Raw genomic sequence first — 27,976 nt, forward strand, 5'->3', positions numbered from 1 at the left:
ATAGCTGTTAATGATTATTGTATTGCACAAATACATTATTGCTTTATTACACTAGATTCAGCCATTATAGAAAGAAAATGGCATGAAGGTTGATTACTGTATAACATCGGGGCTGATACCATGGTTCATTTCAGACATATACAGTGACCCACTTTGTTATCTTGGATAATTTTTTAACTGAACATATTTATGCCATTTGCACAGAATATACATTTTTCAAAAGTGTATGCCTAAAGTTTATAATAATTATTCACAAATAATACTAATATTGCGGTAAAAGTGGTTTCAAAAAAGCACAAAATAAGATCCAGTGCTTTTAATGTTTGCAGATTTAAAAGTTGTTTTCACTTTGTTATGGTCAATATATATACTGCTGATATAATTCAATAAACTTTGTGTAAGGAATAGCTAAAACCAGTCTGGTTTTAGTTTAAGCCGGCTTAGCAGACCTTACTTATCTGGTCTTAGCTGGACAGACTGGACTGAGCTGACCTACCACCTTAACCCTTAAATGCATGAGTGTTTCCCCAAACATTATTACATATTCAGGGCGACTCCGACTCGGGATGTTTATCTCACACGGTTGTATCTCTAAACTTTCCAAATAATACAAAACTGTCCTTATATTTCATTAATAATTACAGAAGGATAACTGAAAGCATGTTTGTGTTTACTTTTTATAATTTTAGTTGTCATCAAACAGATTCAACATTTGTATCAAATCATGTCAGTCTTCATGCAATTTTCCAATCTTATACAAGGTCAGGGGAGAGATTTTGCCAATCCCAGCATCTTGGGCCACAGGCAAGGTACACTCTGTGTAGATGGTCAGTCCATTGCAGGGCACTTACAGAAACACACACATTCATAGATACACAAAATTAAAGGTAGGGTATCACATTTTGAAAAATGCTAACGGTAGCCGACTAGCAATGAAATCACGATCCCACCCTCCATTCAAATCCCTATCCAAAGTCACGCCTCTTTCAAAACACATGAACATGCACAGATCAGACGTCCACATCTCATGTCTCATTCACCAGTGAGAAAGCTTTGCAGTACAAAGTGAATAACATTACCAAAATAACCAACATAAACAACTGGTTTACATCAGAATTAGTTAAAGCACACTTTCAGTTGTGTAGATGTAGTAACTATATCGTTATGCTAATTCGTAAACTAACACAAATTTCATAAGCAACACAATGTTTTATCAAAGTAGAATTTCTGAATCCATCTCAATACAAACATATCGCGTACCTATCTTACCAAAATAAACAGTGCAACGACTCTTTCAGACCCTTTGCCTCCTGCAGCTGTTTGCATCTCATGGTGGTAAAGCAGTAAAGTTACCGATGTTAATTTGGGTTTTTGCTCTTTGCTGATCCAGGCAGTTTTTGCTATTGTTGTTATAAAAGATGTCTTTCGTTTTGTGGCTCCTGTGCAGGTTGTCAATTCAGCAGGAAAGTTTGCCATTCTCTCTCTGTTTACAGACGGGAGGTGAAGGCACGTGAATGCGCCGATGACGTATGGTGTCTGCGTGAACAGGCTGCTCGGTGGCATTCAAATTACGCTTATGGACGAGGGACAAAAAAGGCAACGTCCGTTCAGACTGAGATCTATGATTGGTTGAACATTTTCTGGTCCTACGCCTTTCACAGATTTCATAAATTTCTACAAATACATTTAAACAACTTAACATAGTGATTGCTATCAGGATGTGAGGATACTTTTAACCAGCATAATTAAAAATGTTTTTGGAACAAATACCTTTAAGTGACTCCGGGTCACTCCGGGAACACAGGGACAACATTCAAACAATATTTAGAAATTCTCCCTGCACACTATTACATACCTTAGGTCTGTAGTGACCCTAATTATAAAAAATATAAAATTATAATTATATAAAAATTATTAAATATAAAACAGATACTATTTTACATTTATATATTTTTTCTCTTGTTAAATTGATGATAAGACTAAGAAGTTGGATATCTTACTGTAAAAAAATGAATGAGGGGGTTAAGAGTTAAACCAGCTGGGAGGACCAGCTAAAACAAGCAAATCAGCTAAAAACCAGTCTAATATAGCTTGTACAGTATGTGAATATTCAGCAATGCACAGCATTCAGATAACTTAACTTAACATTTTCCAAAATATAGATGGCTTTATTATAAGCTTTACTGTTTTTCTTTTATTAAAATAAAAAATGAATCATAGTTTAAGTCTTTGGGATTAAATTACGGTCTGTGCAGTAAAAGCTCGATTTAATGATACAGTAATGGAGGCTGTTTGTTTCTTCTACCCATAATGCCGCAGTGAGAGGAAGTTGTGTGCGCTTACGCAAAAACGCAGGGCTGTCCATTCGCTCACTCGATCAGTATAACAGAACAGGCGGGGAGGACGACGAGCTCACTGGAGAGAAGACACAGCAGCGGCGGTCGAAAGCAGTGATGTGGCGACATCTGAACGAGAAAACTTCATTAAAACGAAGATTACCAGCGAAAAGAATGGCGTCGACGTGTTCAGACGAAAGAGCAGATTGCAACCATTGGATCAGGGTAAGATTTTGTTAAAAATTGTAACTTGTAAACGTGTTGGAGTTAGTGGAACTGACGCACCAATATGGTGGAAAAGGAGAGGACTCGACGAGGTGGTGTAAAATGGCCATGATGGGGCCATTGCCAAGTACTGGAAAAAGGCATTTCGTCGATTTAATCGACGATTTTCATGTCAAAACGTTGTAATTTTCTTTGAAAAACAATGCAAGGTTGTGTTACTGGAAAACTGCGAACATTTCAGATGACAACAACGAAGGGAAACGAGGATTTAAGTGTCTACGCATTTAAAATTCGCTTTGTCCTTGAGAGGACAAAATGTCCTTGTAACATCAGAAAGCGGAAAAAATATATTTAATAGAAATGTGATTGTAAAAATGCTACTTTTAAAGTGCTATGTCCAGTCCTAACATTTACAGCATCTTCATGTTGATTTTAAATGCTCTATTTGAATAAACAATTTTATTGAATATTTTAATGCATTTATTGTGTGTTAATAACTATAAAAACTTTATTTTTCTTCGGATGTCCTTTATTTTGGAAGTTATACAAAGAACATTGTGAATATGTCAACTCCACATAGGATTTTGTACATATTTTTGATGTTTTACTTTATTTTAAGATTTCATTGCCATTTGTATTAAATTTATTGTATAAAGGTTTATTGATTTAATGTTTCTTTTCCTCTAGACAATGAACTTGGATATATTTATGCACTTGTATTTATTGTTTTGAAGAACATTTTATGCTCTGTTTTTCGATGTAAAATAATAGGGTGTTGGCTTTTAACCCTTTGCCATCCAATTGTACTTTGTATTTTTCACAAAAATTCAGAAACCTGTGTCTTTCTTTATGTTTACACATTTTGGTCACAGATTCATGTTAAATAAATTTCTACCTTATTAATACTGCTTTAGGTACTAAATGTCCTAAAATTTGCAAAAAATATGGATAAATGTCACAAAAAAATCATACTAAATGTGGATATTTTTCAACCAAATTTATGTTATCAAAATCTATGTAGTATACATGTTGTATTAACTAACAAGTAATATAGTTTTAGTTTGTCTTTCTTAAAAATGTAAAATCTTAACCTCAAATAATGAAGACAATAAATGTGTATAAAATCAACTGTATAGTATTGTTTAGAAACCATTCAACCAGATTTTAGTATTGTTACATGTATGAACTGATGAAAATACCTTTTTCACTTATGATTCTACATTTATAATATTTCTGACTTGCGCACATTTGTGAGTGTATTGAAGCACTCCCACATTTTTAAGTATTCTGGAAAAAATCAAGAACCGTACTATCAATTTATTTTAATAAAAGTTGAAGATATTTGTACGTCACACATAGAAATTGCTAGAATAAAATATGTTTCTTTAAGTGTGAATGATTGAAGTAGCTAAAACAAAATTAATTCTCGAAAATGTTTTATGTACAGGCATCAGATCAACTAGACAAAAGATGATGGGAGTTTCTTGCAGTGGCATGCCATGTAAATGTAAGTATTATAAACGCACTTTTAACATTTGCGTACTGAGCTTTTTCGATTTTGTCGCAGTCCTGAGCTCTTTAGCTACCTTGTTAACATAGGCTACCACTAGGTTGTGCTCTAAATGTAATCGTAGGTTAAATGTTAAATCTAATGTAAAATTCTTTTGCCTTAAATGTTGATCTTGATAATGTCAAGGAAAGATGAAGAAGAGGTTTTCCACCGTAAGTATTGCACTTAAAAAGTGTTATTTAAAGTTTTTTTACAGCGTTGTGAAAAAAAACCTTTTAGTTTTTTGTTTTAGTTAATATATACCACACAAGTAGCTAAAGCTATATTTAATTTGGTGCAAAATTTTGTACTTATAATAAGACTATGATAACCATTCAAAGGGAATCTCTTAATGTGCTTTAATGATTTTTTTTAGGTAACGATAATGTTTAGCATGTTACAAACTTCGCTCCACGTGGAATTGAGTAAATCTTAAATTGTATAATTATGAAATTAAGAAGAATTACATTTATTCATTTTGGTGAAATCTAAACATTCAAGTCAAAACTTTTCTACGGTTTTGTTTGTTAGGCAAGAAAAACTTGAATTTTTTCACACTACGCATATTAATGATCACACACAGTTTATAGTTTCGATTTATATTCTTTACGTCTTTATAAATTAGATTTAATGAAAAGATGAATCGTTATCACATATAGTATGTATCTAAAAGCAAAATAGTTTAAATTGTTTTGCGTATCTACTATTAGTCAAACATTGAACTTGACGATTCGAAAAATAATTAATAAAAAATATTTTACTTAGTTTACGTTAACATGTCAGCCTCCTCAGTGCCAATAGTAACAATGCAATTTAAACTTCAACTACATTCAGCTACTTACAAAAAATTTGTTAGTTTGTCTGTTTGCGACTTAATCTAGATTTGTATTAGAAATTGTGTTTCTCAGATTAAGTTCAGACTACGGTTCAAGCTTTAATATCACGTTAATATTTTAAGTTAGCAACTTGTTTGCGTAAAGTTGACATTGTAGCATGTCAATGAAGCTCCCCCTAGTGGTCATAGTGTTTCATGACCAATTTAAATCTGTTTGATGGTTGACCAATCATTCATCAAGTGTGCATCATTCTGAAAAGCAAGAAGGCCACAATAAAATTAACCAATAAAATGGCAGCAACAGTAAATGGGAGGAGCAAACCATTGAGAAGCTGGAGCCTTAGCTGGAATCATTTGGCATGGTTGCCTTGAACCATGCCTGAGTGGGATTGTCCCCTCCCCCACAAGCTTACACTCACACTGTATTTTGTGTGATCCAAGCACGCTTTTGTCATGAGGATGCGATTGTTTTGTAGAAAACAAGAAGCGCTCTCTTATAACAATGGAGCCCATCATAATGTTGAGTCATTTTTTTTATTATTAGAGTCTGTGACACACAGCCCTCTCACATGCCTCACAACACGGTGATTACTTGATCTATCCCTTAAGCCACTTAGACATTTACATGAAACTATGCACATCATAAGATTTTAACATAGGCAGATAATATTAAATGACTGTCGCGCAACTGACGTTTCCCAATTTTGATCCGCACTTTGGCGTCATTCGCGCTCACAGTGTGCATTCCCCGCCCAAGTGAACCACATCCAGCCATGGTGCTAGTTGAACTAACCAGGCTTTGGGGTCAGACACCCTTGACCAGGGTTTGGTTGGGATAATGTGTGCACCCTTCGAAACCCTTTAACCAACACAACCTAATACAAGAGACTGTGAATCTTGTTTACACCTGGAATAATACGTTTCCAGTAGTGGTCAACTGGTGTGGAGTTTTATGGCGCTTTTCCATTGCATAGTACCCCACGGTTTGGTTTAGTTTGGGTCGGGTCAGCTCACCTCACTTTGGCGTGGTTAGCTTTTCCATCGAGTTTAGTATCACTTCGCAGTGGGAGGGATTATAGGCGTGTCGATTTGCGCTGCCTACTGCTGTGACATCATACAAGTGAGAGCGTTGTTGTTCATTCCCATACAGTTATTTATTTCTCAGTCTGCCACAAAATTAAAACTGGCCACAACAAATAGATGTTTGCACATCGCGTTTATAACTACCTCTGTCTCACATGACAGTTTTTGTTCAAACACCCGACCCGTGGCGTCAGTCGACAGCGCTCCGCTGAGCCTCATTGAAGTTGCATTTAAGCATATATAATGCGGACGTGCACGTCGCGAATGTGCCGCCACAAACTGCAAGTCTGGAAAAAACTGTTATGGTGTCCCGGATTCTCAACCTGTGGATGTTTTTCATCGCTAAAAGGGTGTTTGGAAACTTATAGCAGAGCACAGATAACAACATGTTTGTTCGAGACAGCGCAAGCTAGCAGTAAGCTAAAGCTAATCTTTTACATTATACCGATGACGCTGATGACGATTCTCTCAGACCAATCAGTGATCTACAGTGTTTTCGCGTCACATTTGGTATCAGCTCGGGTCGCTTGGAACCCCAACCGAGGTGGTACGAAAAAAGTATCGGGTACTGCACCCAATGGAAAAGCTCCCAAAAGTAAGCTGACCCAAACTAAACCAAACCGTGGGGTACTTTGCAATGGAAAAGCGTCATTACATGCGGAAAGATTGATCAGCTTGAACCGATAATAAAAAATTATAGATATCTTCGATCTAACAGCCATGGCGAGAGATCGGTCTATCAATGGTTTCAAGTGATTCAATTATTAAGTAGTCAAGTTTTAAAATTGCTAACTGTTCAGATTACAAAACCCAAATATGGAGTCAAAAACACATGTGTAGTATAAGCGCTATACATCTAGACATATATATGCATAGGGCTAGGCGATACTGAACAAAATTCATATCTCTTGAATTTCGGGATGAATGTCGATATACGATGATAAACTCAAAATGGAATGAATATTTGCATGCAAGTTAAAGCCTCATGTGAGATGTTACAATCACCTTTATTAAAACAACAAAAAATGTAAAGACAGCTAGACAACATGTGACCTGATTTGAAAGTTTGTGTTTAACCTCATTTTGTATTACTGGCAGAGATACTGATATAGACGAGGTTGTCTTTACCTGCATCTCGCTGGGATAAATACAGATATATTACAAAAACTTGACAGTGCCCAGGACCACCCCCCCAAAATGCAGACACAAGACCTCACAGAACATCTTTGCAGTGACACAATCTGAAATTCATCTGTATTTCATTTTTTTAATTAAAATATAATATAGATATTCTCACACCTGTCATCTCTGTCTGTTGTGTTTTATACCTCTGATTTTAATTATTGTATTTTTCCCTGCAGGGCAAGTTTGCCTGGGGAGACACCTCAGCAAAGGTCCGGGCAAGAGAAGACTGCTCTGTAAGTCCTCACAGTGATGTTTGTATTATAAAGGTGCTACCTCATATGTCTGTCAATGTAGCTTCTTTATACTTCTTTGATAAAGTATCTACCCCCAGAAATTATTCATTTGACCTGGAGTAGTTCTAAGCATTTTAAACAACTTGAATGGACATTTTGTGAAAACATTCGCTTGCAGTCCTCTCTGATATTTGCAAAATGATATTTGAAATGAATTTCAAACAGTGCTGATGTTCATTCGGAAAAGGCTTCCTGTTCCAGCTCTGAAAGGATTTATGTTTCACTTCGGATTGTCCACACATTTGCTTTACTTGTTCTTGAGTAGGCCTGGATCCTTTTGTTTTCCATTGAAATACGACAACATCATCTTTTCCCATGGAGCCACTTCTGCTTTTGTGTAACTTGTTTTACACATCTTCCTGGATTGTGTGCCACAGTTGGCCTCCTCTTCGGCATATGTCCATACTTTATGCATTTGATGTTTTTCTTTCACTTCCACTTTTGCCACATTTACATGAGTACACAGGTACATTTTCTTTGTATTCTATGCACCCCATTGATGATTTATCAACTTTTTGCTTTTGATTTTTTGGATGGGTGTGTGGACTAAGAATTTTATACTGTAGGATCAAATAAGTACAGAAACGGATACATTTATTACTATCGTACAGTAAATAGTGTGCCTTACCAGTGCAAGAGCCCATGTTGTTCATATTGGGGCTTTCTAATTTGAGCTTCCGCCTAATTGTTTTAGTGAGATTTTATCACGAAAAGAGATTAAAAGCCATGACATCTTGACAATTTTAAAGGCAACTAATCTTGAATCCGGTTTATCTTTCAGCTATTATTAAATTGTGAGAAATAGGCATCTGACTTTTCCATACAGTGAGCAAAAGACACGGTCACTGAGACTGAAGCTTTTCAGAGATCTGGCTTTTAAAACACCACACATAAACTCAAGTCTCTTTCTTGTTAAATGTCCCCAATTGGTGACCTGGACATGCAACCGATTTGTGGAAACTTTTAGATATATGAAGACTTTCAGATATAAGGACTTTCAGAAGACCAAATGACCAAATTTGTTGACAATTTCCTTTCATACAATTCTTGAAAATTCTATCTTGTTACACCTTGTGTAATAAGGGTGTAATTACATAGTAAAGATTTTTTATTTTTTATAATTGAATTCTCGCGTCATTTATTCAGCTTTTTCATATTTGTTCCAGTGACAGCTGTTTTAAACACTTTATACACTTGTCATTCAAAGCTTTTCAACTTCGTAGACCTATCTTGACAACTTAAATCCAACTTTGTTCTTGTACCATCAACAATAATGACCACAACAAAAACCTATACAATGTGAGAATAATTTCTACAGAACATTTTAGCCAATGACAGACATATGTGGTAGCATAAAAAAGTTGATGATGCTTATGTTGTTCTTGCAATACATGATGGAATCGTCTGAAATTTGCTTCAAATCCAAGTATTAGAGATTTTCTGGAAGTTTTCTTAGTTTAAAGGTTTTTTTAGTGTGTTATGATAATGCGTGTGAATTGTATTAAATTTTATAGGTGAATGTAACAATTGCGTAAAAGCATCTGCGGTAATCTGCGGATAGCATGCCGCTGCTAGCAGTTTTCAGCATGCATATATGGATAATTACGCATTAAGCTGAAATTGTCGATTATAATGCCATTACATTGTGGAGTTGTGCATGTTATTTAATGTTGACATTGCCAATCAGAGTTGACCACATGAAGCTACTTTGGGAGATTAGGCATTGTCTTAAACTTCCCCGAATTTAAAGCACTAGCTGGAGTACTGTATAAAAAAGGGATCGTACAGTAGCTCCGATTTATTTTTAGTTGTTTTTTCTTGGAATTGTTTCGTACCTAGCTGTGCCATAGCTATGCGTTAGTTAAAAAAAAAAAGCTATCGCATCTTGAAAACATGTGGGGTTTACATGCTTTCCCTTCTTTTTTTGATTTCATAAAGAACCAATTCTGGACAGTCAAGTGGAGACTACTGCTTAATGAGGAAGATGGCCGCTCAGATTTTGCTTTGGGATTTGAAAAGAAATTTGTGAAAAGTTTTATTTTGTGATCAGATGTGACTTGCGAACGAATTCGCTCATGTGCTCAACCTTTGTATTTTTTTCTTTTTCATGTACCTCACCATCATATTTTACTACCTTGTTTTTGTTTTATTGCAATGATGCATGTATTTCAGAATTTAAGTGTGCTATTTTGTCATTTTAAGAGAAAAATAAAAATTTTGTGATTGAACATTTTCGACTCGCTCTTATTGGATGGGAAAAGACGTAACGTTTTTCACGATATTTACATCTTTAGATAAATGCAGCAAAACTAAAAGAACTTTCCAAGTTTTGTTTTACTTCTACTATGCAAAGTTGCTTTGTTTTGGTATTTCGAATTGTTAATATTTAAGAAAGCTAGCCATAGCTAGCCAATATATTGAAATTTAAAGAGGGCTAGGTGGTGTATATTTTATTTATTGTTATCCAAATTAACAACGTTGTGTTATATCCCTACAATAATTCAAGGTTTTGCAAATTTTGTCTAGATGGTGCGGAATCTCTTCTTATCATGGATACAACCTAAATTATTATTATTTTTTTTAATAAAAATATGCGTTTGGGGATGAGAAGAAAACTTGAAAATCTTTGGTTCATCCAGCTGCCCTTTAAAAAAAAATCCTGTTAACATAAAATTCATTTTCATATACAGAGCAGTTGTATAGGGTTAAAACTAAATGGTTTAAAATGGTGTCCAGTGTAGTCCAAAACTGCAAAATGGCTTCTGTTGTCTCATTTCCTGTCTGTGCAGGAAGTGAAGGCTCACAGAAATAATTTTATCATAGAGCCAAAAAAAACAAAAAGTCCTCTCTTGATACCAACTAATAATTCGTTCCAATACTATAAACGTATGGTTGTAATAACTTGACCAACTAATGTAAACCTAAAACAACTAGTTTTAATTTAAAACAAAAGGGGAGGGTCTTTGGTGCATCACCTGAGTCCTGGGTAAATGGAGAGAACGTCAATCAAAGGCTAAGCTCTCAGAGCTGGGAAGGAGCTTTAGATGGCGGATGAACCTTGGGAAGGGGAGAGCGTTGAGCCTCGCAGGGCTCTCGATAGCACTTGTATCTCAACTTTAGTGAACTTTGAGTCCAGCTTGGGACACAATAATCGCGCGAAATCGTTTCTTTTTTCCGGTTTCGGTATATAGAGACGTTAATGCGTAGATTTTGTGACTTTGTTGCGTCGAAAACGTTGTGCTGTGTGCGTAGAGTGGCCAGTCGTTGTTTTCCCTGCCGTGTACTGGCAGCCATGGCTGTCCTCCATTTTTAGTGCGCTCTGCTGGGCTCTTCTCACACACACACTCACTCTCTCTATTCAAATAGCCATCCTTGGATTACAGCTATTATTTTTATTTTCGAATATTTTTCCGATTCTCATTTTCATCTGAATCATGGACTATTTTTGTTTTTTGTTGTATGGGCCAAAGTAACAAATCGAGTTTTTTTGTCAGATGTGAATGTAGTGCTTCAATCCTCCTCCTGTCAATGCAATAGGTATGTTTACATGGATTCATTTCTATTATCGATATTATTTCGTTTCATCGTGCTGTTTTAATCGTCCTTTGTCTGATGACGCAGTAGGAATTTATGCATGTGGCTATGTGAATCAAATGCTATCGACACATGGCTTATTTGACATCGAATAGAGTCGAGCAGGTGTCATTTTAATTCCGATGCTTTATAACTTTTAAAATACTGTAAACACGTAATTATTTTCAGTTTTCCGAGTCTTAAGTTGTTTTTTCATTATGTCGCAACGGCAAGACTTTTGCTCTCCTAAAGCGGACCGACTCACCCCACTTTAAACTTTTGACAGTTAATACCTGGACAAACGACCATCATTAACAAAAACCTCAAGACAAAATCATGATGAAGAATAAGAATAAAAAGCAGGAAGACGAAGGCTCGACTCAAAGCAATGCTTCCAGGTACGACTTTCAATATTTCTGTCTTTTTAACATCTGTCTTGATTGTTTACCTTTACAAGCTTGGTCGATCACCTGTGAAGAAGTTTAAAACCACAGTGTTTGTGAAATATATGGGTTTCATATCATTGACCTTGGGATATATGTATAGCCACACCCTGATTTTGTTAGCATTTCCAAAACTAAATACAAGGCCCATGGGCCTTACTGATCGACTTTACACTAATGTATACATATGATGCTGATTATTTTATAGGCATCTCTGTGTTGGTGATATTTATAATATTTACGGTTTAAATGTGACTGTGAATTGACCTTGTCTAAATTTGTTTGTGCTGCATTGCACCACTATGTGAGGATAATGGTATTTTAAACAGTTTTACTTTAACATTACAGGTTTTGAAAGACAGTTTAGTATCTGATAGCTGTATATATCAGTGCAGTCCTTTTTACATGCTGTTGGTTTATTCTCAAGCACAGTGTCAATGGATTTGTGGTTTTATTAAATTTGTAATGAAATCTAATATACAAAATGTTTTAAATATTGCATTTTATTAAAATCAATTTATTATGCACACATTTATTATTCCTATCCTTTTTATTAGCTTTTAATTTTTTTGTTACTAAGCAAATGACACAATTTTATTGTTTACTGTACAGTTAACTCTACTAATTGGAATTAAACTTTTTTTTACATTTACAGCAAATGGTAATTCATTTTGTGTTTAACATTATATTTAAAAAAAAAAAAAACGAATTTGGTGTCACTTTTTTTTTTTCCAAAACATGCTGCATATAAAATATCTTTAGGTTTTAAGGTATAACAAGTTTATGAAGAATTCCCAAGTGGGATGTCTTATGTTACCTCACATCCATATATTAATGCATTAAATGCTCAAGCAGTTTATCTTGTATTTCAAACCCTTACACCCTATAAAATCTAAAACATAATTTACCATAGAAGTAAAGCTTTTTGTGGACAATGGTTTATTTTAGCAGTCCTAATGATACTTTTCACAATTTTTGGTGTAAAACTTTTAAAAGTCTAGTAGTTTTTATATGTACCTGTAAGTTATCTATTGTGTATAACTGTTATCTCCCTTTGCTTCCAAACTAAATAAAACATACAAGGATGTCACAACCATGGTGGAGTATGCGGTGAAGCAAAATATTATGGTCTCTTCTCATTTCCATATAAGAACTGGACTGTTTTAGTGTTGCCATTTGGTTCATTATAGCAGTAGGACTAACTAATCATATAGTATCACTAATAGATATTCCTTACATATTCATTGTTAGTTTAGTAGTCTAGTAAATCTTTTAAAAATTACAAAATAAGGGTAATGCAATTAATGCATTAATCTTAGTTAATATACAACTGCACAATAGTTTGAAGAGGTTAACTAAATAAATTACATTGATTTCGGTTGGTTTTCTGCAAAGTTTCTCACAAAAAACAAAAACAAGATTTGTTTTAAGAATAAGATCCTGAAAATAATTGACTGCCATTACTAGACTTCTTTTATGCACCTTAACACAACTTCAATATTTTTTATGTTACGGTAGCAAAAACATGGGACTTTTAAATGTTATAACATTGTTCAATATATCTCCAAAGTGGACAAATGTTTAAAAGTTACTAGTCTGTGTAGTGCTGATTTTATTTTTTTGTCATGACTTTTAATTGTGAATTATGACACAGCTTTAAAGTTGTTTTCTTTATTTATAAACTTTGTTAAAATCTGTAATTTATGTATCATGTTAATGTATTTTTTCAAATAGTAATGGCACTTGTGTCACAGTGTTTCGATTTTCTAAAATTGTCATACTGCCTAAGCTTCACAGGATGAATACAAATGATTCCTTCAACCTGAGGATGTTTGTAAGACGACAAAATCAGTTCAGCTGCCCAGGCAGCCATTTTCTAAACATTACTGATAGCCCTATGGCTGATAAAGATGTTTAGTATCATCATATGTTTATGCTAAAGCCGACAAACTCTCTTTGATTGTGTTTACATGGCTTAAATGTCACACAAAAGGCACTGCTCTGTGTCTTCACTGTATGAGACTGCTTTCATTAAATGGCTGAAAGTCCTCAAAGTCACAAAATGGCTCTTGCTTTGTGCTGCATAGCTTGTATTAGTTGCTGCATTATATAAAAGCCTCTAGGAACTACAGGAAGCAGAGCAGGAAGTAAGTTGGAGGTCATATGACTTCATACTGCAGTTTGATTGGGCATTTCTGTGCCTAGCAACAAACAGCCAATAAGAATTCAGTTCAGAGGTTAGGCCCACCCACAACTGACATCATCAACCATATAAGGACAGTCTGGCTCATGCGACTGCTTTGTCAGCAGGCCTTACGCTTCCCTTAGCAAATGATAGAGGCGGTTGTGTCTGTGTTTCATCACACCACCATGTGCCAGATATGATGCTAAACTATTCAGTGTTTTATCAAATTAAATGATTTATTTGATCATTTCATAAGCATTTTAGAAAAAAAAACCAAATTCTTAAGGAAAAAACATTCTTCAAGGGGCAAGGAAGCATTTTTTGCTATATCATTTTTAAGCCATTAATCATATGATAGTTTAGAGTAATGTTTCATACGGTAGTTGCTTTGCTCAGTTTTTAACCATGTAAGGAGGACATGCATTTTCTATTTTAAAAGTCAGATTCATTTATAGTCAGGGGGAAGGGGTGCCTTGTTTTAGGCAGAATCTATTTTAGACTCAAAGGGCAAAGAAGAGCAAATGATAGGGTCAGGCTCAAGATGAGCTGAACTTTAGCTTTAGCCTAGATGTTTCTGGGAAGGTCAACTTTAACACACACACAAAGAAATTCGCAGTTTGTTAATAGTTTTCAAATTATTTGGATTAGCGTATTTGAAATGTACCTCTTTTGAATGGAAGAGGCAACAAAGTTGTCTGACAAGAAATGAATAAGCTTGATTGTATTTAAATGCCTTTTCTTAATTGTATAAAAGACTGTCAATTATAAATCACACAGATCATTTGTCATCAAATTTGTTTGCATTTGCATAATTTTTGCATTAGTGATGTTCAATTTATATATAGCAGTTTTCACATAATTTAAAATGGCTTTCCAGAAAATGCATGTTACTGCATTACAAATAAGAGTAATCTTATCTGATTGATATCAGTTATCAAATGATCATCTATTTAAGGGATGCATAACAATTAACCGTGATTAATCTATAGCAGAATCTAAGTTTTTGTTTACATCATATGTGTGTGAACTGTGTACAATAACCTTGTATAGATAAATGCACACAGATGCATGTATATATTTAAGAAATGTTTACATGTGTATATACATTTGTTTATTTATGTATAATTTATATTAATAATATATACACATATTCATACATACATACATACATACACACACACACACACACACATACATACATACACACATACATACATACATACACACATATACACACATATACATACATATACATATATACACATACATATATATACATATATACACATATATACATATACACACACATACATATATATATATATATATATATATATATATATATATATATATATATATATATATATATATATATATATATATATATATATACATATACACATATATATACATATTATACACAGTTCACACACATATATGTAATCATTTTTTTTATTCTGCTATAGATTAATAGTGATGATTGTCATGCTCCTGCATCCCTTCTATTTATAAGAAGACAATGCATTTTCATGCATGGTTTCACAGACAAATCTAAGCATAAGCCATAATTAGGCCTGATGTGTCAGGGCAAATTGTTTTCATTTAACAAAGCTCAACATGCATTTTAGTCTTGGATTAGACTTAAGCCTTGTTGGTGGACGTATAACAGTCATGCTGAAACCTGAATCGTTAGCATTATATTATACAACGATAATCATATAAGACAAACACGTGTTTAAGTGGCATTTGAATCCACAGAAAATTCTTAATCATTTATTAATGGACATCAATCACATTCTGTAGGAACACAAACCACAGATATTTTTACTCTTTATGAACATTCACATTTTAATCTTGTAGCAACTCTGCATCAGAAGAGTCTAACCGGTCTGGGTCAGAGTCTGGGAGTCAGTCGGAGAGTGAGCAAGGAAGCGATCGGGCTCGTTCCCGACATTCTGACAACAGCACCTCTGATTCTGAGAGCCACTCTGAGTCTGGGAGTGAATCCACTGGGTCCAAGTCTCGTCAGACCTCAGCGCAGGCCAAAGACAAACCCGTCAAGAAAAAAGACAACCTGGCAGATGTGAAGAAGGTAATGGCTCAGAAATAGGCCAGGGTGCTCATTCAACATTAGGTTGAATTGTTAAAGAATCTATTGAAATTGTTCAGGTCCTGAAATTTTACCATTGGATTAAACCTGGATCTGCAATTCAGCTGGTAATTACAATAAATTAATTTTACCCCTAATGATCATAGATGTGGGAAGAACATCCAGACATTTATGGTGTTAGAAGATCCAGTCGCAGCAGACAAGAGCCTGCCCGACTAAACATTGGAGCTGAGGTAAGATGGCTGTCCAGACGTTTCTTTGACAACACTGACCTCTAGTGGATGTTTGCATTCTCAGCTAAACCAGTGGTTCTCAATCTTTTTCTGTGTCTGGTGCATCTTTACATGAATTAATGTATTTTATAAAATGTCATAAAACTGGGGCCTCTGGATGGCCACAGACCCCAGTTTGAGAGAACCACTGGGTTTTGAGAACTATACGTTTGAGAACTACTGCCTTAGACACGGAAATCAAGGGCTTGGAAGCCAAAGTGGTGCAAACATTCCCCTGTGGTTAAATCTTTCTCGCATTGATGAATGTGAAACATGACATTTTCGCACACATTAAGTTTTAATATGGGTTTTCGTGGATTTTTAGGGCAGCAGTGATTCAGAGAGTGAAAGTCCCAAAAGAAAAAGTTCACGGCAGAAAAAGAAAGAGTAAGTGTACCAAAATTATTAAAATAGCTGTTTTCATCATTTACTTTAAAATATGATTTGTTTTTCCATATATGTCTCTGCATGTGAAATGTTATGCATGATTTATGTTTGCTTTGTACACCCTCATTGTTTATGTAACATACATTTTTTTACACAAACTGCACACTTATACATATGTACTAGCCCTAAATATATATGTACACTTGAGCCAGTTACATTACGAAAAATGTCAAGCTAAGTGTCAGTTACATTTTCATATGCAAAAAAGTTTGTTTGGTTTGACTTGATAAAATTAGTACAAGTTGTCACCAATGTTTTAAAAACATTTAAATTAGTTTGTAGATGAATCTGACCTGCTAGTATATTTCTTAAATAAATTAAAAAATATAAATGTATATATTTCTTATATAAATTTTCAATTCCTATACTTCCATTTAAAGGTGCAGTGTGTCATTTTTAAAATGATCTCTTGACAGAAATGCAAAATAATATACAAAACAATATTTTTAGGGGTGTATAAAGACCTATTTATAATGAACCGTTATGTTTTTATTACCTTAGAATGAGATGTTTTTATCTACATACAGTGAGGGTCCCCTTACGTGGAAGTCGCCATTTTGTTCCGCCATGTTTCTACAGAAGCCCTTAACGGACAAACTTTTTTTACTGAGTTGTCTACGATGATGACAGTTTTCCAGTGGTGGCTATCGTAGCTTCTCTATGCGTTTCAAAAGCGATGGGTGAGCAGTGCACTGAGCCATTGGTTGCAATTCGCAACCTCACCACTAGATGCCACTAAAATGTACACACTGCACCTTTAAGTTTTTCATAATTCTAATGTTTTTTTTAAATGTTGTATTGTAAAATGTGAAGCATAGAAATAATGTTTTGTTTCAAATGCTAACAGTTTATTGAAGTTAATTTGCTCTTGCCGCTTTATTTAAAGGGGACATACCATGAAAATCATGTTTAAGTGCTATAATTGGGTCCGCAGTGCTTCTATCAACCTAGAAAATGTGAAAAAGATCAACCCAGCAACTTTGGTAAACCATTCTCTGCAAGCACGTAAAAAAGTAGATCATTGAAATTTGGCTCCCCCTGTGATGTCAGAAGGGGATAATACCACCCCTTAATCTCCTCTATCTAACCATAGCACTGCCATTTAGTGCAGTTAAAGAGCGAGAGAAAAAATAATTGACAGTACAATTTAGTTTAAATTTCAACAAACAACCATCATTGTGATCATTGTGTGTTTGCATTTCGTAAGCTCATTTGCATTTTAAAGGACACACCCAAAACGGCACATTTTTGCTCGCACCTACAAAGTGGCAATTTTAACATGCTATAATAAATTATCTATATGGTATTTTGAACTAAAACTTTACATACATATTTTGGGGACATCAAAGATTTATTCGACATCTTAAAAAAATCTTGTGAAATGTCCCTTTTAAAAACTAGATAAGGTTAGGTCAATACAGCCAGTTGCACAAGCTGTGTGTTGAACACAGTGCCTACAATACATTTACTTTTAGTCTCATTTTAGTGTTATGGGTAATGGAATCTGACTAGATCGCAGCATTACAACGGGTTAGCAGTTTAAAGCTATCAGAGGCCCCATAGGTGAATCTTTGGTATTTCTGTGTTAAAAGAAAATACCTGGAAAGATGATGACTCAAATGACGATGAAGATGATGAGGAAGAGGCCAGCAGTTCAGAGAGTGAGCAGGAAGAGAAAAAAGTTAGATCCAGACGACTTCCTGCTAGAAGGTAAGAGTGTAGCGAAGCCTGGCCTTAAGACAGCACATCATGAATTAATGTTTTAACTGCTGTATTCAGAAATTTAAGTGATGATGGAGCCATAACATGCAATGATATTTTTCAATGCTATGCTTGCAATGAAATTGGTGGTGTGATTTTGCTCTATCATAAATTTATAAAGCATGTATCGTATTTTCTTAACACATATCAATATTATTTATATTTTCATTAATGGACATGACTTGAACCGCTTTGTATGTCTGAAAGCTGTCTCAAGGCCACTGGCTCATGAGTCAGGCTGATAGGCGTGAAAATGAATCGCTACGCTAGCAAATAGATCAGGGATGCGGGACTAAAAGGCAAGTAGCCGTGCATGTTGAATGAGTGTATAATGCTTGAGTGTGTGCGCTTTCTTCCCAGACCACAGACCAAATCATCTGCAGGCAAGCAGCAGTCCCAAAAGGGAAGGAAACAGAGGAAACAAGAGTCTTCTGACGAAGATGATGATGACGACGACGATGATGACGATGATGATGAGGATACCCCAAAAAGACAAACGAGGCGCAGAGCAGCGACTAAAGTTAGGTAGGGATTGTTCTCGCTCAACCTGTGATTGTGAGTCTATATTTATATGTGAAATAGAAATCATGAAGCTTTTGTCTGCAGTTACAAGGAGGACCAGAATGATTTTGAGACGGACTCTGATGACCTTATCGAAATGGAAGGTGCTGAGGAGCAACAGGATGATGACAGCGAGACCATTGAGAGGGTTCTTGAGACCAGGATTGGGAAGAAAGGAGGTAAGACCTCGATAGTTAATAACGTTGTGAGAATTTCTCTCAAGCTTAACTTTTTTATCTTTTCATATCAAAAATGATTTATTTAATTAAGAGTGTTTCTTTTTATTAACAGCCACTGGGCCGTCCACAACCCTCTATGCTATTGAGGAAAACGGAGACCCTGGGGCAGACTTTGACCCTGAGAAAGAGGAGGGGGAAACTCAGTTCCTTATCAAGTGGAAAGGCTGGTCCTACATCCACAACACCTGGGAGAGTTTGGACTCCCTCACTCAGCAGAAAGTCAAAGGGATAAAGAAGCTGGATAACTTCAAGAAGAAAAATGATGAGCTCAATGCTTGGTGAGGGGTCACTACATGGATTTCTATATGACCTCTAGAAGTGTTCAGGCAACTTTGCACATGAGAAAGTGTCAGTAAGCGTATGCAAATTACACTGTTTGTTTGACAGGTTGAAGAGAGCATCACCTGAGGATCTAGAGTATTATAACTGCCAGCAAGAATTAACCAATGACCTGAGCAAGCAATTCCAGATCCTAGAAAGAGTGATTGGTGAGTGTAAACATTATTTAAAGCAAAAAAATATTTATTCACCCTCATGCTATCTCAGATGTATATGACTTCCTTTCTGCAGCTGAACACTTGGTAATGCTCCAAAAAGCACATCCATCCATCCATCCATCATTACACATAATCCATGTGACTTTTTGTCATTTTGTGAAGGACTTTTGAATGAGATCAGATTCAGAGCGATGATCAAAACATACACTGAGTTCTTACTGTTTGCCCTAAGGGGTTGCTTCCGGGTTTTATAAGTTGGGCAAAAGCGGAAATACGTATTGCCGGAAAAACTTGTCATTGGCAGGGAGGCGTTTCTTCTTAAAGCAACACCAAAGAGTTTTTTTACCTTAAAATAACGTTTCCAAAAAAGTTTCAGTCGTTTATCCACTAGAAACAGGGTGAACGGCACTTTCACATTCGCTTTGCAGCCCTCTATAGGCCAAAACCGCACTAAAGAAGTTTCCAACCGTCGGGTCGCAGTCCTGTAGTTCGAGTAAAACTACAAAAACCTGCTTTACGGCAGACCTACAATCCAATCAGAGCCAGCTTTGCTGCGGTAGGCTAAATTATTTATGACAGTGGTAATGGACAATTCCACTTCCAACCTGTAGGGGGAGCAAAGAGCAAAAACTCTTTAGTGTTGCTTTTAAGTTAACTCGTCAATAGTGGGGGAAGAATTAATAACATATATGACATTATGTTTACAAATGATTAAACCAAATAGTGTGTATTTGAACGTCTTTCTCATCTTAAAACAGAAAATAAACTGTTTTTTCTTGCAGAAAGGTCTGCATTCATTGAAAATTAGCTCATAAAATATTTAAATCAATGTTTAATGTTTCTTATCTTACTTATTAGGGTAAATAGACATGTAATAGGCTTGTTATCGTGAATTAAGCCCCTTCAATGTAATACAAGACCTGATCAAACTGTTGGGGCTTATTTCTGCCAAAATTTTACCTTGTTTAAGCCTAGCCTAGTTCTTGGTTGTGTTTGGACGCCTATTAGACATCTTCAAAGGCAAAATTGTATGTGTTAGATTACTTTCATGATGGGTGTATATGCTTTTCGGAGCTTTGACATGTAAGAAGATAACATTTTGTCATTTTAATATACATTATTCTGTGATGGCATATGAGTGAGTAAATTTTAATATTTGGGTGAATTACTCCTTTAATGAATTAGCCTTAGCTTTAATACATACCACAGGCATGTCATTAGATGTTAAGCATACAGTTTTTCCTTATAAGGTTATGATATTGATTTGTCTCTCATTTATCAGCAACAAGAGCAGGAAAATCACAAGCACCTTCAGATTCTCCCTGTAAGTTTATGCTTTTGACATTTTTTAAGTACCCAGTCTAGTGCATGTTAAGTACATTGACTAATAATTGTCTAATGTGTCACAACAGCCGAAAAAAACACTTCCAGTGAGCCTGAGTACTTGTGTAAGTGGATGGGGCTGCCCTATGCTGAGTGCACCTGGGAGGAGGGAGGTTTAATTAAAAAGAAATTCCTGTCCTGCGTTGAAAGTTTCCAAATCAGGAATGCTTGCAAGACGGTCCCTTCCAAAGACTGTAAGGTGAGCAAGAGAGACTTATAGTTTGAGCCTTAAAATGTATTTACTGATGGTAATGTGATTTATTAGTTGTGTTATGTTTTGGAGATAGGAGCATAGAGGGAATCTACAGACTTTTTTTCAATAATAACAGCAGTTCCAGTGGCGGCACTATATCATTTTATATGAACCCTGTTGTCTTTTTCTTTCCAATGTAAGGTGTTAAAACAGAGGCCAAGATTTGTACCTCTGAAGAAACAGCCTTCGTACATCGGAAATGAGAACCTGGAGCTCCGAGATTACCAGTTAGATGGACTGAACTGGCTAGCTCACTCCTGGTGCAGGTATGTTCACATGTAATATATGTAAATATAATGCTGTCACAAGAATGGTCCTCGACCTACATTTTCATTTGATGCATGGACAGCGAATTAACCATGTCAATGCTTTTTGTTCTTTGTTTTGTAGGTGTAACAGTGTTATCTTGGCTGATGAAATGGGTCTGGGGAAAACCATTCAGACGATCTCCTTCTTGTCATACCTTTTCCATCAGCACCAGCTTTATGGGCCCTTCCTGCTTGTGGTACCCCTGTCAACCCTTACGTCCTGGCAGAGGGAGTTTGATACCTGGGCCCCTGATATGAATGTAGTGGTCTACCTGGGAGATCTCATAAGTAGAAAGACAGTAAGCTGAGATAATCCGACCTCAAAAACAATAAGTTTAGTGTGTCGTTTGAAGATTGTTTTGATCGGATTGTTTTGTTTTTGATTAGATCCGTGACTATGAATGGATCCACCAGCAGACAAAAAGAATCAAGTTCAATGCACTTTTGACCACATATGAAATTCTGCTAAAAGATAAGGTATGAGGGATTTTTACCCTTTTGGTAAAAATAAAGGCTCACTTACTAAAGCAAAGCTTGTTGTGTGTGAAGGGAGTGTTGGGCAATATAAACTGGGCCTTTCTGGGCGTTGATGAAGCTCATCGGCTTAAGAATGATGACTCGCTGCTGTACAAATCTCTGATGGACTTTAGATCCAATCACAGGCTGCTCATCACAGGGACCCCGTTGCAAAACTCACTGAAGGAGCTGTGGTCCCTTTTGCACTTTCTAATGCCTGACAAGTAGGTGGACACAGTCAATGGTTATGTATCAGTAACTAGTGGAACAAGATCATGACTATGTTGCCATTAAAGGGACACTCCACTTTTTTTGAAAATATGATAATTTTCCAGCTCCCCTAGAGTTAAACATTTGATTTTTACAGTTTTGGAATCCATTCAGCTGATCTCCAGGTCTGGCGGTACCACTTTTAGCATAGCTTAGCATAATCCATTGAATCTGATTAGACCATTTGCATTGCGCCAAAAAATAAGAGCTTTGATATTTTCCTATTTAAAACTTGACTCCTCTGTTGTCACATCGTGCACTAAGACCGACGGAAAACCAAAAGTTGCGATTTTCTAGGCCGATATGGCTATGAACTATACTCTCATTCTGGTGTAATAATCAAGGACTTTGCTGCCGTAACATGGCTGCAGGAGGCACAATGATATTACACAGTGCCCGAAAATAGTCCTCTGCTATTGAAAGTTACCATGGGGACTATTTTCATGCGCTGCGCAATATCATTGCGTCTTCTGCAGCCATGTTCGGTCTTATTACACGATGTAACTACACAAGAGTCAAGTTTTAAATAGGAAAAATATCGAAACTCGTTTTATTTTTTTAGCGCAATGCTAATGGTCTAATCAGATTCAATGGATTATGCTAAGCTATGCTAAAAGCGGTACTGTCAGACCGGGAGATCAGCTGAATGCATGCCTGTTAAAAATCGAATGTTTCACTCTAGGGGAGCTGGAAAATTAGCATATTTTCAAAAAAAAGTGGAGTGTCCCTTTAAAGAACGGGCATTGATGCTTTTGATTCTCTTTCCCATCAGGTTTGAGTCCTGGGAGGATTTTGAGGATGTGCATGGTAAAGGCAGTGATAATGGCTATCAGAGCCTACACAAAGTTCTGGAGCCGTTCCTGCTGCGTCGTGTCAAGAAAGACGTGGAGAAATCCCTGCCTGCTAAAGTAGAGCAAATCCTCAGAGTCGACATGTCTGCCCAGCAAAAACAGTTTTACAAGTAAGTGTAGTTTTATCTGTTGACGTAGCTCTTTTAAATGTTGGGCTAACTCTTGAATGAGCCAAATCTAGATTTCGTATTCTGAGGCCGCATGCAATCTCATCATAGCTCATTTGACATTGTTAAGGTGGATACTAACAAGAAACTACAAAGCCTTGTCCAAAGGCAACAGAGGGAGCTCCTCCGGCTTTCTTAATATCGTCATGGAGCTGAAGAAGTGCTGCAACCATGGTTTCCTCATCAAACAGCCAGAGGATAATGAGAATGAAAACTCACTAGAGCATCTACAGGTATAACAGTACGAGATAATTGGTATAATCGGAGATTGTTCACTTCAAAACGTTTTTAAGGATGTTGGTGTTTTTTTAGGCACTGGTACGTGGCAGTGGGAAACTGGTTCTCCTAGATAAGCTCCTCACACGACTGAAGGAGAGAGGCAACCGGGTTCTCATCTTCTCCCAGATGGTCCGCATGTTGGACATTCTTGCCGATTACCTGTCTTTTAAACGATACCAATTCCAGGTATGGAATAAGTAGTAGTAGTAGTCCATCAAGTCAAATACATACAAATGATTTAGAAAGATTCATAGGCCTTAATCTGTGGAGACTTTCTGAGGTGTAGCATGTGTGGAGCCGGCTGGCATTTTGCTCATATGATTTAGGGAATCATGTATCCCAAGCCTATTTTTATCCATCAGTTATTTTTCGCTGCTGCTTTGAGCATCAGCACAGCGAGCTTCTCAATGTTGTTTTGCTTGGGCTAAATATTTTCAGTCTCGATACAGGAAAGCCTTACTAAGGTTTCAAGACGGTTTTGGGATTTTGAGAAAGCTTTTCTACGTAGCTTGAGGTGCCCTAGTTTGGTCGTGGTGCTGGGCTTGATATGCACTAACCGTATCCGTGTTTGTTTTCTAACGTTTAGCGTTTAGACGGCTCCATCAAGGGAGAGCTCCGAAAACAAGCATTGGACCACTTTAATGCTGAAGGCTCTGAGGTAAGAACCAAAGTGTGTCATGACTCTTTGTTTTTCTGGGCAGAACTTCACTGTCCTGAGATGTTTGTTATGGTTGTGATATAACGTCAACAGTCTGCAACAAAGCATATTGCCGGGAGTGTGTGATCCATGGGAAATGCAGGCCTGGAGCAATTACAGGAGGGGATTTTGTCATACATAGGGAATCAAAATGATGTTTTTTGCATTGCTACATGAATGTAAACTCATAAAAATACTCTGAAACTCGTTGTAATCAATCAAGTCATCTATGCAAGATGCAGAATAGCACATTTTAAAAAATCACACAAGTTCTCAGGAGAAAATCCTCCAAAATGTCCATCTTGTCAGAATTCATTGTCCATTAAACATATTCTACTAGATTGTATTACCTTTGTCCCTGTTGATACTTTCGAAAAAGTTTTTAATTACGTTAATCCAAACATTTATCTATGTTTTTAGATGGAATTACTTTTAAACATATTTTCTAGTCTTACTTTATACAATTAGTCTGTATTTTGCCATGAATATAGCCTTAAAAAGCTGGCAGGGTGTTTAAAAGAAAAGAAATAAGAAAAATACATGCATGTAAAATATTGGCGACTTGGGAACCTAGAACAGTTGATAAGGGTGATTAAAGATCGAACTTGTTCTCACTGTCATTCTTTGTTTTCCTCAGGACTTTTGTTTTCTGTTGTCCACACGTGCCGGAGGGCTTGGAATTAACCTGGCCTCTGCCGACACAGTGGTCATCTTTGACTCGGACTGGAACCCACAAAATGATCTTCAGGCCCAGGCTAGAGCTCACAGGATTGGCCAGAAAAAGCAAGTACGTACAGCTTAAACTAGCTTTCTGCTGGGTGAGCCTTACTTGTAGAGTCAAGTAGCAGTATGGCACGCTTGCATAGAAAGAATATAAATAAAAGTCTATTTGGTTTCTTGCGTAGGTGAATATCTATCGTCTGGTCACCAAAGGCACAGTGGAGGAGGACATTATTGAACGGGCGAAAAAGAAGATGGTTCTAGACCATCTTGTCATTCAGAGAATGGACACCACTGGGCGAACCGTACTTGATAACAACTCTGCAAATTCAAAGTGAGAAATTAAATTAGGAAACTTTTGACTGCCAAATATTATTTGCATTTGTACTTAGATTAGGGAAAAATAACATGCATACTTTCATGTTGGCCTTTTTCAGTTCAAACCCTTTTAATAAAGAAGAACTGACAGCTATCTTAAAGTTTGGAGCAGAGGAACTGTTCAAGGAACCTGAGGGAGAGGAATCAGAACCACAGGTATTTATTGCTATTAAAACATGGCGGTTGAATTTCACATTTATCACAGACAGTATTATAGGGGAATTTTGTATGTTGTATATTAAGACAGAGGTTGCTCTCTCGTTCTTTTTTTTTTAGGAAATGGACATCGACGAGATCTTGCGGCTTGCTGAAACGAGAGAGAGTGATCAGGGGTCGAGTGCCACCGATGAGCTTCTGTCACAGTTTAAGGTAGTCATGAGTCTGTGTATAGCAAATGCTTAAACGCAGGACGGTTTAACTTCAGAAAAGTCAAGTTTGCTGTATTTTCGTTACTATTTGGTCTAACTTAAAGGGACACTAATTTTCCAGCTCCACTAGAGTCAAACATTTGATTTTTACAATTTTTGGAATTCATTCAGCTGATCTCCGGGTCTGGTGGTACCACTTTTAGTATAGCTTAGCACAATCCATTGAATCTGATTAGACCATTAGCATCGCGCAAAAAAATAAACAAAGAGTTTGGATATTTTTCCTATTTAAAACATGACTCTTCTGTAGTTACATTGTGTACTAAGACCGACAGAAAATTGAAAGTTGCGTTTTTCTAGGCAGATATGGATGGGGACTGTGTTCTCATTCTGGCGTAATAATCAAGGACTCGCTATGATATTGCGCAGCGCCTGAAAATAGTCCCCTTGATAACTTTCAATAACAGGGGACTATTTTCGGGCACTGTGTAATATCATTGAGCCTCCTGCAGCCATGTTACGGCAGCAAAGTCCTTGATTATTACGCCAGAATGAGAGTATAGTTACTAACCATATCTGCCTAGAAAATCACAACTTTTAATTTTCTGTCAGTCTTAGTACATTATGAAACTACAGAAGAGTCAAGTTTTAAATAGGAAAGATATCAAAACTCTTTGGTTATTTTTAGCGCGTTGCTAATGGTCTAATCAAATTCAAAAGCTATGCTGGGAGTGCTAGCGCCAGACCCGGAGATCAGTTTGAATGGATTCCAAATCTGTAAAAATCTAATGTTTAACTCTAGGGGAGCTGGAAAATGAGCATATTTTCAAAAAAGTGGAGTATCCCTTTAAATGTAACAAAAAACAATGGTACAGAGACTGTAAAAGTAGGTTTGAGTCTTTCAGTGAAAGGGTTAAGATCATTTAAGATTAACAAAATTTTGACTGCTCTACTTAAAATATTGAAAACTGGTCTCAGTCCAGAATTGTTTCTATTAGATGGTTTTATTTCATGTGTGCCATCAAACATTCAAATTCTCTTAAATGTAAGCTATATGTGTTTTTTGTCAGGTGGCTAACTTCACTATGGATGAAAGCACACCAGATCTTGAGGAAAAGCATGTGAGAGACTGGGAGGAGATCATTCCAGAGGAGCAGCGGAAGAAGGTGGAGGAGGAGCAGAAACAGAAGGAGATGGAGGACATCTATATGCTACCTAGAAGCAGAAGCTCCAACAAGAAGGTGCGAATGTGTTTCTAGGATGATCAGCATCACCATAAATACTGTGCATATATGGACATAAGACCGCATTGTGAGGTCATTTCAACACTTTCATCTTCTCTCACAAGCTTGATCTGTGATACGTTACACGGACTGCAATAACTCATTAGATTTTATGGCCACACGCTGCGTTTCCCCCTTGATAGCAGCACATGTGCAAATATGCGGCATTGTAGCTTTCGAAAACGAGTCATTAACTTTTACAGCGCGGTGGACTCCTTGGCGATAAGACCTTGTGTGTATTTGTAGCCACATGCTCATTACTTTTGCTTTATTGAGATGATTTACTCCAGAGCAGAACAGTAAAAAACGCCATTTTGATATCCGTAAAACTGCTTTTGTAAACACAGGCATGAAACCAACGGATACATATGAAGAGTTTGGTTCCAAAACGCAATAAATCCATTTTGACAAATTTCGGTAAAAATGTGTTTTCTATACCAAGAAAGTGACAAGATGAAAACCACTATTTTCTGTTACAAAGTTTCACATAGCATCTTTAGGTTATAAAAACATAAAAATTTAAATCCATAACTTGATTTTCAAAGATTTATTATAACAACGAATTATTTTTTTCACAAAATGCAATAAATCCATGACAGTTTTTTATTTCAAAATGCTATAAATCTATTAAATCAATGTATAAATGTGCATTCATCTTTACCATTTTATATTTATTTAGTTGACTAGTGGTATACAATGATTAAAAAATAAACATGAATGGCATTAACCAAAACACTTACTTTGTCATATTAAGATCACTGTCATTGCTGCGGTTATACTTGACGTCGTCTCTTTACATTTTCACAGCGATCAGCTCTAAAATGTTTTTGGTCCCGCTCGATTTTCGTTGACTTTGAGTAAAATAATGTAAAGTTTTCATAAGATCCTCTGGGGTCAATGTTTTAGCAT

At 36.2% G+C, this 27,976-nt stretch overlaps 1 protein-coding gene across 2 annotated transcripts in view; it reads left to right on the forward strand.

Moving 5' to 3' along the window:
- The first annotated feature begins 4,230 nt into the window (after positions 1-4,230).
- chd2 (chromodomain helicase DNA binding protein 2) overlaps positions 4,231-27,976 on the forward strand; it is a 32,084-nt gene continuing 8,338 nt past the window's right edge. The window contains exons 1-27 of one of the 2 annotated variants that reach the window (XM_073853580.1): positions 4,231-4,283; positions 7,390-7,446; positions 9,445-11,043; positions 11,366-11,477; positions 15,568-15,799; positions 15,964-16,050; positions 16,415-16,471; positions 18,125-18,246; positions 18,658-18,822; positions 18,904-19,037; positions 19,150-19,375; positions 19,485-19,585; positions 20,877-20,918; positions 21,007-21,176; positions 21,372-21,496; positions 21,621-21,837; positions 21,926-22,015; positions 22,088-22,278; positions 23,097-23,285; positions 23,413-23,575; positions 23,655-23,807; positions 24,208-24,279; positions 24,956-25,105; positions 25,224-25,372; positions 25,476-25,572; positions 25,693-25,785; positions 26,855-27,025. In XM_073853580.1, the coding sequence (XP_073709681.1) occupies positions 11,416-11,477; positions 15,568-15,799; positions 15,964-16,050; positions 16,415-16,471; positions 18,125-18,246; positions 18,658-18,822; positions 18,904-19,037; positions 19,150-19,375; positions 19,485-19,585; positions 20,877-20,918; positions 21,007-21,176; positions 21,372-21,496; positions 21,621-21,837; positions 21,926-22,015; positions 22,088-22,278; positions 23,097-23,285; positions 23,413-23,575; positions 23,655-23,807; positions 24,208-24,279; positions 24,956-25,105; positions 25,224-25,372; positions 25,476-25,572; positions 25,693-25,785; positions 26,855-27,025 (3,258 nt within the window). In that variant the 5' untranslated portion in view covers positions 4,231-4,283; positions 7,390-7,446; positions 9,445-11,043; positions 11,366-11,415. Of the gene's footprint in view, positions 4,284-7,389; positions 7,447-9,444; positions 11,044-11,365; positions 11,478-15,567; positions 15,800-15,963; positions 16,051-16,414; positions 16,477-18,124; positions 18,247-18,657; positions 18,823-18,903; positions 19,038-19,149; positions 19,376-19,484; positions 19,586-20,876; positions 20,919-21,006; positions 21,177-21,371; positions 21,497-21,620; positions 21,838-21,925; positions 22,016-22,087; positions 22,279-23,096; positions 23,286-23,412; positions 23,576-23,654; positions 23,808-24,207; positions 24,280-24,955; positions 25,106-25,223; positions 25,373-25,475; positions 25,573-25,692; positions 25,786-26,854; positions 27,026-27,976 lie in introns of both variants that reach the window. The other variant, XM_055173678.2, reaches the window with a different exon arrangement.

The sequence above is a fragment of the Misgurnus anguillicaudatus genome, chromosome 15, assembly GCF_027580225.2.
Source record: "Misgurnus anguillicaudatus chromosome 15, ASM2758022v2, whole genome shotgun sequence".
Lineage (NCBI taxonomy): Eukaryota > Metazoa > Chordata > Actinopteri > Cypriniformes > Cobitidae > Misgurnus > Misgurnus anguillicaudatus.